The sequence below is a fragment of the Drosophila nasuta genome, chromosome 4 (assembly GCF_023558535.2).
Source record: "Drosophila nasuta strain 15112-1781.00 chromosome 4, ASM2355853v1, whole genome shotgun sequence".
In the NCBI taxonomy this organism is placed as follows: domain Eukaryota; kingdom Metazoa; phylum Arthropoda; class Insecta; order Diptera; family Drosophilidae; genus Drosophila; species Drosophila nasuta.
In genome coordinates this window covers 133,683-145,375 of record NC_083458.1, presented here as the reverse complement: position 1 = coordinate 145,375, position 11,693 = coordinate 133,683, and the positions used below count along the sequence as shown (strand labels likewise).

General features: G+C 31.6%; 2 protein-coding genes across 3 annotated transcripts; one reads left to right on the top strand and one right to left on the bottom strand.

Annotated features, from left to right (window-relative positions):
• Nucleotides 1-204: 204 nt before the first annotated feature.
• On the top strand, nt 205-2,447 carry LOC132794960 (ADP-ribosylation factor-like protein 4C). 2 transcript variants are annotated; one of them, XM_060805303.1, is made up of 5 exons: nt 205-383; nt 462-565; nt 634-731; nt 981-1,083; nt 1,766-2,447. In XM_060805303.1, the coding sequence occupies exons 2-5, from the start codon at nt 464-466 to the stop codon at nt 2,309-2,311; spliced, it is 849 nt and encodes a 282-aa protein (XP_060661286.1). In that variant the 5' UTR covers nt 205-383; nt 462-463; the 3' UTR covers nt 2,312-2,447. The 2 variants fall into 2 exon arrangements, with proteins under 2 accessions (XP_060661286.1, XP_060661285.1); XM_060805302.1 differs by having other exon boundaries at nt 207-383; nt 446-565.
• A 105-nt stretch (nt 2,448-2,552) lies between these two features.
• LOC132794959 (glutamate receptor ionotropic, kainate 2) lies at nt 2,553-10,611 on the bottom strand. The gene is given in 14 exon segments (XM_060805301.1): nt 2,553-2,885; nt 2,949-3,339; nt 3,399-3,596; nt 4,303-4,335; nt 4,337-4,561; nt 5,464-5,568; nt 5,638-5,841; nt 5,900-6,103; nt 6,192-6,344; nt 6,406-6,570; nt 7,512-7,565; nt 8,191-8,366; nt 8,422-8,835; nt 10,242-10,611. Coding segments are annotated over 14 exon segments (2,796 nt in total). The 5' UTR covers nt 10,435-10,611; the 3' UTR covers nt 2,553-2,604.
• Between the last annotated feature and the right edge of the window lie 1,082 nt (nt 10,612-11,693).

The window sequence follows — 11,693 nt, the reverse complement described above, 5'->3', positions numbered from 1 at the left end:
TTACACAAATGTTTGTTTAATAATTAAACAAATTACCAAAACAGATAGATATATCCATTAATTCCGAGGAAAAATTAAAAAATGTTTCTAGAATCAGTTACAATTAGAACAGTTAAATAATTCAAATCACAAATTTAAAAAGTCATTGAAGTCATCATATACTTTTAAGTCGATAATTATAATTTTTTATTATCGGAGACACTGAAAATATCAAGTTTGTTATCGATTTATCAGGAATATCGATATTGTATGAGCATCCCTAAATGCAATTATAGAAACCTAAAATGTAAGAAAAAACAAAACTAAATATAGAACATCACAAATATAAAATGGGGGCTACAATGACAAAAAATGGAAATCTATTGGAGTCCTTACCATCACAGGTGACTTTATTTAAAGGTCAATGTGCTTAAATGTAATAATTATGTGCTGCCCTTAATTATAGGGAACTCTTCATGTAGTTATGCTAGGCTTGGATTCTGCTGGAAAAACAACAGCGCTTTATAGACTTAAGTTTGATCAGTATTTAAACACAGTTCCAACAATTGGATTTAACTGCGAAAAGGTACAACATTAGAATTAAATGTAAATTACAATAATATACATTTTATTTTTTCTCTTTGGATTTTGTAGGTACAAGGGACGTTAGGAAAGGCAAAGGGTGTTCATTTTCTTGTCTGGGACGTAGGAGGACAAGAAAAACTTCGGCCGTTGTGGCGAAGTTACACTCGGTAAGTTTATACTCTCATATCTACCTACATAGATAAAAAAACATTTATATAAATGAAAGGATGTAATGAATGTAAATAATACGGACATAAAATTAAGTCTTTAAATTATGTACATGCATATTCAAATTTACATACACATTAATTGATCGAGAAGCGAGTGAGATTACCTTTTTAGTTTTTTTACGATTTGCTACTATTCGGACAATGGTTACATATATTATCGTGTTTCAAAAATTTTCTTGTTTTCAGATGTACAGATGGAATTTTATTCGTTGTAGATTCTGTAGACACTGAACGCATGGAAGAAGCCAAAATGGAATTAATGCGAACAGCGAAATGTCCAGATAATCAGGTGTGCTGTCCCGCAAGAGTTAAACTCTTGTGTTTTTAAAATTGTTTCAGCATTTTTATACCCGCTACCCATAGGGTAGAAGGGAATTATAACTTTGTGCCTCCTGGAAATGAATGTCTGATTCTATAAAGTGTATATATTCTTGATCATGGTCAACCGCCGAGACGAAATAGCCATGTCCGTCCGTCCGTATGAACACCTAGATCTCAGAGACTATAAAAGATGGAGGTATTATGCACGCAAATTATGTTTTTTTTTTAATTTTTCCATCCCCACTTTCCCCCGCTGGAATAACAAGCCTAATTTTTAATCTAGAGTCGCGAAAATTTGGTACAAACAATAATAACTATATTCTTTATGATTCCTGAAATTTCTAAATTTTCTTGCGATCAGATATAAAATGTATAAGCTCTTTAAGAAATTCTTTTCTATGAGAAAAAACGCTTAGTTACTATGGGGCTTACTTGCTTTGGTTGACAGTCTGGTATATTTTCAATATAGTACGATATCAATATTCCAATTTTAGCCTTTTGTATATTTTTTCGGTACATTTGATATATTTTAAGAATAATACCGCACAGTTTCAAATGGGTAGCAGGTATCTATCTCACAGTCGAGCACACTCGGCTGTAGCTTTCTTGTACATTTTTATAATATCATATTTATATCTATGTCTTTTCAGGGTGTCCCTGTACTTATTTTAGCTAATAAACAAGATTTACCTAACGCATGTTGTCCTAAAGAGCTTGAAAAGCTATTAGGTCTACATGAATTGCAAAATCCAATAGGGAATGTATTGAGCCCAACAGGTACAGGGAGCACTGCCTGTCATAGCAAACCGCAAGACAAAAGTTCTATGGATAATGATGCATTAAACCAATTCAATTTACACCATGTCAATATGATAACTGATCTTGACAAAAAAAAACATGAATACAAAGCAAATAAGACATTTTCTGAAAATTTACAGGATGAATCACGAAGTAAAACTAAAGGTCCAAGCTTGCAAGTTTCAATATCGCCTAAAACAGAAAACACCAGCTCGCAATTTGTAATAAATCACAATAGATTAAATCCATCTTCTTCGTCAATTTATCTGAAAGGATGGTACATTCAGCCTGCATGTGCTATAACCGGTGAAGGTCTACAAGAAGGGTTAAATGCATTATACGATATGATCTTAAAACGTCGTAAAATCAATAAGTCGCATAAAAAAAATAAACGGTAATATTTACATTTAAACACACAATTTAGAAAATAAAATCTTAGAAAAATTAAAAAAATTATGCTTTATAAAATGCATTACATTAAATATATCTATAATTAAATTTTTACCACCTTACTTTGATTTTCCGCCAATACAATTTATTATTCTTTTTTTTTTGCATTTTTTAAAGTTGGGATACAAAAATATGTTGTAGGTATTTAAGAACAATTTTTTTTCATTACATATATATATATATATATATATATATATATATATATATATATGTATATTGCTTCAAGTTTTCGGCAGCAATCTTAATTAAAGTAGTTGTAATGTACGCCCAAATTTTGTAAATTTACATTAGTCGGAACATATGTCGAAGGTGGAACACACTTTAAACAATCACGTTTTAGTGATGGCTTTTGTTTGGACTTGGACCCTTGGCAGTGCATAGCGAAACGCAGTTCTTCGGCCATTTCCGAACACAGAGATTGATTATCGGTATGTAAGTTTTTCTTCGAGTTCCAACAAAATTCAAATATAGCAACAACAACAGCAAGTGCAAGACCACAGAGAAGAACAACAAACACACCACCTTTAAATATGCATATATAATTAGTATTTGATATATATTTTTTTGTAAAAGATGTCCACATACCAATATTTTCAACACCCAAAGCATTTGCTTTAGATTCTTTACTTTTGTCATCTCTATTACATACATCTCCAGTATTTTTCCACCATTTATCGTATAGGATTTGAATAATACCCTTCTCTTGAAGTTCCAAAATAGCTAATGAAATTTTATCCCTCCATGGCGACCCTTTAGGTGTTGCAATACCATAACCTTTAGAATCGAGTAGTCCTCCAATCTGTGTCAAATTACAATCCCGCTGCACAGCATAATCTAACATTGTTGACTCCATAAGAAAAGCATAATTGCCCTCCATAACGCGTTTGATTCCATCTTCATATGTTTTTACAAACACAGATGATTTTCTGTTTTCCATATATCTCCACATTTTTTGATAAATACCAATTTTAGAATCCTTAAGCAAAATAAAAATTTGTATGGCGCTTTAAAGACAACAAGCAACGGCATAATTACCCGAAAAAATGTCATTGTGGATCCACCTTCCAAGGTTCCATATGATATTTCAGTTTGATCTGCTAAGTCAGATGCACTCTCTATTGGAGTTATCATCCGTTCAACTGTTAAAAAAGCTGCCAAGTTGGCTGTATAGGACGATATAATAATCAAACAAAAGAAAAACCAACATCCGCCGACAATTCGTGTTGATGTCGCCTGCAAAATTTTTTTTATATTTTTACATAATAGTTCGGATACTTTATGTTAGTAATATGAAAGAATATAAAATATATATATATAAAGTTATCTTATACTACCCTTGGATATAAATCGGCCCCTTGTTGCATAAGAGCACCAATAGCAAACCAAAAGCTGTTTTTCAAAGTAAAATCATTTTGGACGCTTACTAACTCCCAAAGTATCGTCGGCCTCAATTCCATCTTCACCACTATATAGTGTACTAATATTATTACAATCTGAAGCAAAATTTTCCAAGGTGTTGACATCTATATTGTCTTGAATAAAATCTCGATTTCTTAAGGATTCAAGTCCCAATGGTTCTTTGATATAATTCGACATTCGAATTCGTTGATCACATGCCATAGAACAAGATGGTTTTGAGTGAACCCATTCGAATGGTGACACTCTGGCTACTATCCAAATACATATCGATACAAGAATGTAGCCAAAAGCTATATAAAACCATATTTCAATTGCAAGTGGATTCATGAAAGAGAAAAACTTCGATTGAGCCCGATCTGATATCTGAAAGTCAATACAACTTCAATGTTAAAATACTTAACATTTGTTTTAAAAAAAATAAAAATAGTTAATGGTCATTTAGAGGTATTTTTCAATTAATAACACTTAGCATCATACATATATATATACATATATCATCAATATAAAGACTTATACATACCTTTGGGTTCAGCCCAGATCCTTGTCGTAAAAAAAGTGCCAGTTATAAACCAAAAACTGTTTGATATTGAAAACTGATTTTCAACAATATCAGTTTCTTTATAGCATGGATGTGGATTTTTCCATTCATAAGGTGAAAATCGAGCCATCACAAATAGGGCAAATGATACTAATATGTAAGCAGCTAGCACATAAAGCCATATCTCAATTGCCAATGGGTTCATAAAAGAAAACAGCCGTGTCGGTTGACTTGTAGGAACCTAAACGATTTAGCAATATAAAATTTTTGATTATAGCGAACATGTACATATAAACTATCCAATCAGTGAGTTTATTCTTAAAGGTGTGGCAATACTCTAATGGAATCTGTTTGCAATTGTTTTAAAATGCAGTCCTATTACATTCTCTTGTTGGTTATGGCTGGTTGGTTATTGCTATCAGAAAATGCTACATGACAAATATCATGATTTTTTTTTAATGAGTGGCAAAAAAGCAATGGCAGACTACAAATTTAGTGGAACACACTCGGTACTTTGCCGTCTGTTGAAGTTGAATCAGTCGGAGAAAATATTTCCATTAAACTTAAAAGAAGAAACAGTTCTTATAGATAATATTTTTAGAAACTGCAAATATACCTATTTACACACAAAATTTTAGTCTTTTCAAAGAAGAGACTTTCAAGTGTAAAATAAAATCAATCCGCGAACCGAGTTGACAGAAATAGTTTCAAGAAAAGAGGTGAGCAGCAACAGCATTCACCCGGGTGATTTTGAGAGTTAAACGCAAACACTTTCAAGGCACAAGCGATCATGGATATACGAAATACAATCACCCGGACCCCAACATCAAGAATATTTACTTGCCGAATGTGAAAATGATCCGAGACTTGTAACACGACAAGTACTAATGATATAGTCATAGAGGTCTGATATTTTCAATTGAAATGGTTAGGCTATAAGCTTTAGAAACTATGAATTGCAAGTCTTAGTGTTTGCCGCTTAAGTAAATAATATGTACGGCTAAACAATTAAAAACTCATTATATTCTACTAGCAATACTGTTGTTTCTTTTTTATGTTTTTTTTAAATATAATCTATAAAAGAATCGAAGTTCTCATGAAATTATATTTCGTTTTTTTTATATGATTTAAAAAAATGTGTACCTTGAAAAGAATTCCTATTCCCAAATTCATAAATGGTTTAGTAAAGTCAATTACACTTTCACGGGCATAGTTAATTGTCATGGAGGCGACAGCTAAGTCAGCGCGCTAAATTAAAAATAAATTTAATTTAAATTGTGAACACATTTTTTTTGTTTTTTTTTTTGTTATACTTGCCCTTTCCATTAACTCTTGTACAATCCCATTCCACGAATTTGTTTCCGGTATGTACACACCATACATGTTATCGGGAACTAATTCAATTTTATATTGAAAACCAACCTGCTGTGCTATTGCTTTTAGTAAATCTATGCAAAATCCCTCGAATCGAGCATTTCCTGTTAAATTTGCATCATCTTTAACCATTACATATGGACGTTCCTGAATGTAAACAATTTACATATATAGACATGTCCTGTTATTCGTAGCTTAAACAAACCTCTCGTGTCATGACTATCAAAGTAATGTTTGCAATATTCGAGTCATAAAATGCGGTTGGATCTGAAATGTTTACTCCGACATCTGGTTGCCAATAACCAACCTTTTGTATTATTTCTTGCTTTAATTTAAGTATATCAATTTTAAATTTATTCCGTCGACCTTCGATAAAATTGACTTTTCCTGTTAGGCCATCAACTGCAGCCTGTAAACAAAAAATGTATTTTATACATATATACAATGTATACAAACGTTATGAATTAGTATATGTATTTATATATGTATATTCTTACCGAATTAATATAATTATATAGCGAAAGTCCATCACCCCAAGTCTTATCAGAGTTGCATGAAATATTTGTGAAAGTCAACGTGTGACTGCTATCCAATCTTTTCAAGCCGTAGGCAAACGCATATACTGAATCGAACATTAGTGCGGAGTCCGCCTGCGATTATAATGAAAAGCACTTTGTATTGTCTATCAATCAGTAGAAAATGCTCTTTTACTTGAATATACGGCATCCCATTGATCACGTTTAATCCACTATGCTGAATATTTTGCATTTGATTTATAACCTCCTGATAGCGTTTGCTTCCCACGTCAACTAAGCGGAAAGCTGTAATATTGACACTGTTATATCTGAAATCCTCAAGGTCATATGTCTCCAAGTCCTAAAATAAATAAATGATTTTTGTATATTATACTCTGGAGGAAACGAAATTTAACCGAGATCTTTTTCATCCTCAATCGTTAATTACAATTGTCTTAGTAGTAAAATGCAAATGTGAAACAATTTTATTTATATTTATATATAAACAAAAAGTAATAATATTTAAAATAATAATATGAAATGATAAAAATAGTAAGAGAAACTGAAAATAAATAAAAATAATAAAATTATAACTTAAAGCAAAAAAAAGATCAATGTTGTGCAAAGTATTGTGACCGTTCGAGTGAACGTACTTCTTGTCAATGATTTTCGTATCCATGTTGAAACTTTCAACTTTCAAAAAAAAAATCATAAAAAGGTAGGAGTTACTTAAGACCGTGTGTAAAATGGGTACCGGCACAAAATCTACCCAACTTTGCAAAGAGACGCAAAGCGACGAGAGTGCATTTACAGTACAAACAAGTAAGAAAGTTACAGTCGAGTGTGCTCGCTGTGACATACCCGCTACCCATTTTGAATAAAAGCAAAATATTGCGGTATTTTTTCAAAATATACCAAAAATACAAATGTACAGAATAGATAAAAATTGTGGAAGTTATTAAAGAAATACTTTTGTATGGGCAAAAAACGCCTACTTACTAAGGGTCTTAGTTGCTTTGGCTGACAATCTGGTAAATTATGCCGTCTATGGTATATTTTGAATCTGGTACTATATAGATATTACAGAAATACCATTCAGTATATTTTTGGTATATTTTGAAAAATACCGCAATATTTTGCTTTTATTCAAAATGGGTCGCGGGTATCTCACAGTGAAAACACTCGACTGTAACTTTCGTACTTGTTTTTTTTTTTAATTTATCGCATTAGCTATATTTTAAAGAAGTTTAAAAGTTTACATCAAGGACTATTCGTAGACAAATCAAAATTTGTTATACTTACAAAGGTTGTAAACATATAATGATATCGATGATCGTTCATTTGCAGCTGTAATATCTATAAAAAAAAATCACGAGTAATGGTATTGTGATCGGCATTAGATTTTGTAAGAAATAATATATACGGTCGGCGAAATTGTGTGAAGTAACAAATTACATTAATGGGCATAAACATTTAATTTCACTCACATATCGATTCTAATAATTTAAAAAACCAATTTGTGGATCTTTCAATGATCTACTCTTTTAAATTTGTCTTGAAATAGACGACCGATCATTTATTCAGGTAAAAAAATTCTAGGTCCTCTTTGTGATGTATTTAAATGGCAGAGATAGGGAGTTGGAACATTGTCAAAGAAATCATCGAAGATATACACATACACATATACATATACATATACATATACATATACATATACATATACATATACATATACATATACATATACATATACATATACATATACATATACATATACATATACATATACATATACATATACATATACATATTCATATACATACATACATATAAAGAATGTATTTGAAACGGATATATAATAACTGTTCTCCGACATATTTTTCAGTCCCTATGGGTAGTGCACCGATAATTGTATAATTACAATACAACATATAAATAATAATAATGTAAATAATAGTAAGTATATAGTCATCGCTCGTACTGATCGAAAAAAAGTTTTGATATTAGTTGGATTTGTATCAACAACGATTTTATAAATTTCCTTTTGGCGAATTGCCCGTAGGACTTGGCGATAGGTCTCCGGATTTGCTTGCCTTATATACATTTCCGTTTTCATCTCTGCAGATGAGTGAATTAGGTCCTGTTGCTTAAAGAGACCTAGAACATATAATGTGATAGGTGAAAATTAGATCAATAATACATTGATATTTACCATAATCGTCTTCGTAGATAAGTGCAACTTTTGTCCAGTTTAAATACATCATAAAGTCTCGATAGGCCATATTCATAATGTGTTGAGATGGATACAAATTAATAGCAAACTCTTTGACGTTCATTTCTAAATCAAGGCGAGCTTCAATATGCGGTATATCAAAAGCTTCACAAATTGATTGCACATGAGCAGCTAGAAGTGGATCTGTTGGTCCAAAAATCGCTTGAACTCCAGTTTCCAAATGTCGGCAAACTTTTTTTGTTGTCCGGAAGGAATCATCACGAGGCACATGCTCAATATCATATACGAGTTGAGTATTAGGTAGCAGCGATTTGTCCTTATTGATGCGATAAATTGCATATTTAAAAGCTGATTCAATGTTACTATCGCGTTCATCTTCAGTAAATATAGCGCCTTAGACATGAAATCAACCAAAATAAATAAACAAACGTGTATATATTAACACAAGGAAAACTTAGAAAGCTGCAGTCACTTTTTATAGGTGCTTTCAGCGAAATAATGCCAACAAATTTAAGCATCAAACAACGCTGTTATAAATGTACATATGTATGTATGTATTCATCAGTGATCGGCACCCTTGTTCGTTCTTACAATCTCACTGCTCTCTGTCCGCTGTCGCCTTAGCTTGTGCTTATGAATATGCATGTATACGACTTATTATGAAAAAATCATATTAAATATATTACATTGTTTCTTTTGATTCAAGAATTAATTCGTTGTATTTTAAAACCCTATTACGAACATGGAAATCATAAAAAAAAACAAAAACAATTTTTTTTCCTTTCAATAGATCAGAGTGCATCACTTAAAACCGAAATGTCTTAAAATCCATTTTATTTCTAACCTTAAAAGTAGTTTCAATTGTATATTAAGATAACTTTTTACAAGTTCTACATATTTTCAGATGCAAATTGGTCCTTGATACAGAAATTTAACAAGTTTAACAAGTAAGAAAGTTACAGTCGAGTGTGCTCGACTGTGACATACCCGCTTTGAATAAAAGGAAAATATTGCAGTATTTTTTCAAAATAAACCAAAAAAAAAATCGAAAATACTAAAAATATACCAAAGGGTATGCCAAAAATATCGATATAGTACCACATTCAAAATATACCATAGACGGCATAATATACCATATTGTCACCCAAAGCAACTCAGACCCCTAGTAAGTAGGCGTTTTTGCCCATACAAAAGTATTTCTTTAATAACTTCGACAATTTTTATCTGATCGCAACCAAATTTTCAGAAATCATAACTACTACTAATTATTGAATATGCCAAAATTACGCTTGTTATTCGATTTTTTTGATTTGCGGGGCGGAAGTGGGCGTGGCATAAATTTGAAACAAAATTGATCTGCGTGCAAACATAACAAATGCTGTCGAAAAAAAAATATAGCTCTATCTCTTATAGTCTCTGAGATCTAGGACAGACACACAGACGGACATGGCTAGATCGTCTCGGCTGTTGACGCTGATCAAGAATAGATATACTTTATAGGGTCGGAGATGCCTCGTTCTACCTGTTACATACATTTCCTGCCGGCACAAAGTTATAATACCCTTCTACCACATGGGTAGCGGGTATAAAAATGTTCCTGCGGCTAACATATGTATGTAGGGGAACAGTACTTCGACGAAATCAGAGTCAACGGACGAATTATCGTGCTTCTATATTAGAGAAAGGGAATCGAAGATGCGTAATAAAAATCAGCTATTGGACCTTATTGACAAATAAAACTATAACGGTAGTCTATAATTAGCGAGTGAAAATTTGGTATTTTTAATTAGTTAACTCACCAACTCGAATAACTGGAGGCAACGCATTGGCTAATAATAACATTGACAGTAAAATAAGATATCCAAAAATCCCGTAGGATGCGTTAAGTTCTAATAAACCTTTTCTCATAAAGTTAGTTCTTTTTTTTAACGGACGTTCGTAGAAGTGACACCAATCATCAATATTACAAAAATTGCTAATATGTTGTGGCATTGAATATTTTTTATTTATTATTTTTGTTCATGAACATCAAATCAAATCCATTGACTTTTTTATTTTATTTCCACTTAAGTATTATCAACTTTTTATAATGTAACCTAATTTAATGTACAGATTGTTATTCATATATTTAATAATTATTTAAAGCGTAGTAGCAGCCACAAAACTGTATGACATACTTCATTGCAGCTTTTCATTTTAAGCTTTCATCCACATTCCAACGCATGCGCCTTAAGAAGGTGCCTGCTGCGATTACAATTATGTAAAATGTATGTCAACAAAAGTCAATTCCTTTATTAAAATAATTAAGAAATTTAAGAAATTACTTAAAAAATTTGCACGAAAAAACATCAATATCGCCAGTAACCTTTTTGTACCTGTTCACTTTTTAAACAGTGAAAAATGTGTATAGGGCTTTTGATATCAACATGTGCGGCACAAGATTAAAATTTGTATTCTAGTTAATTCCACAATTATAATAATAAGAAAATTATATACCACTCCCCATTTTAATCGAAACAAAACCGAAATTACCATTTTAGCATACAGAAAATATATTAAAATATAACAACCGATATTTTTTATATATCGATATACTTACTACACATACAAAATACAAAAACCTTAAAAATATTTGCGGGACAGAAGTGGGCGTGTAGAAAATCTAAACCAAACTTTATCTTCGTGCAACATTATTCTTGCTGTATTAGTCTTACAATATACCAAGTAAATATTCTTAAAAATACTTGAATATACCAAAGGCTATATTTGCTCTATTGGTATGGTACACATTCGAACTATATCATACCATAATACTCTATTTAGACCAAGTGCATCTGCTTCAATGATGTAGTTCTATGATGCAAGTGCTTACACTAAAACTGCATCCCGCGAACAGCTGTTTACGGGTGAAAACGTAAAGAAACTCAGACAAAAAGAAAAATAATAAATAAGGCAATAGAAACCAATCAACGGAAAATGCGCAATTAAATATATTTTCTTGTCCTTCTGTCTATTAATTACTTTTTTTTCGACATATTTATTTTTTTTAAAGAATTGCTCAAAAATTTCAATAATTTGAAGGCGTCCAAATTGTAAGTTTATGTGAAATAATCATCTGATTTCCAATGATATCGCTCTTTTTTCGATGCGGCTCCGTTAGCCGTCACTTTGTGATGCGGCGGAAGGTTCTTCTTGAATTTCAATGATGCAGTTCACTCTAAGCAGCCTATAAAATACAAAATACACAGAAA

What these genes read in the sequence shown, in the direction of transcription:
- LOC132794960 (XM_060805302.1), top strand. Translation starts at nt 330, where the DNA reads ATGGGGGCTACAATGACAAAAAATGGAAATCTATTGGAGTCCTTACCA. An exon ending in TTGTGGCGAAGTTACACTCG is followed by an intron (nt 732 to 980) that starts GTAAGTTTATAC and finishes TCTTGTTTTCAG; the next exon opens with ATGTACAGATGGAATTTTAT. An exon ending in CGAAATGTCCAGATAATCAG is followed by an intron (nt 1,084 to 1,765) that starts GTGTGCTGTCCC and finishes ATGTCTTTTCAG; the next exon opens with GGTGTCCCTGTACTTATTTT.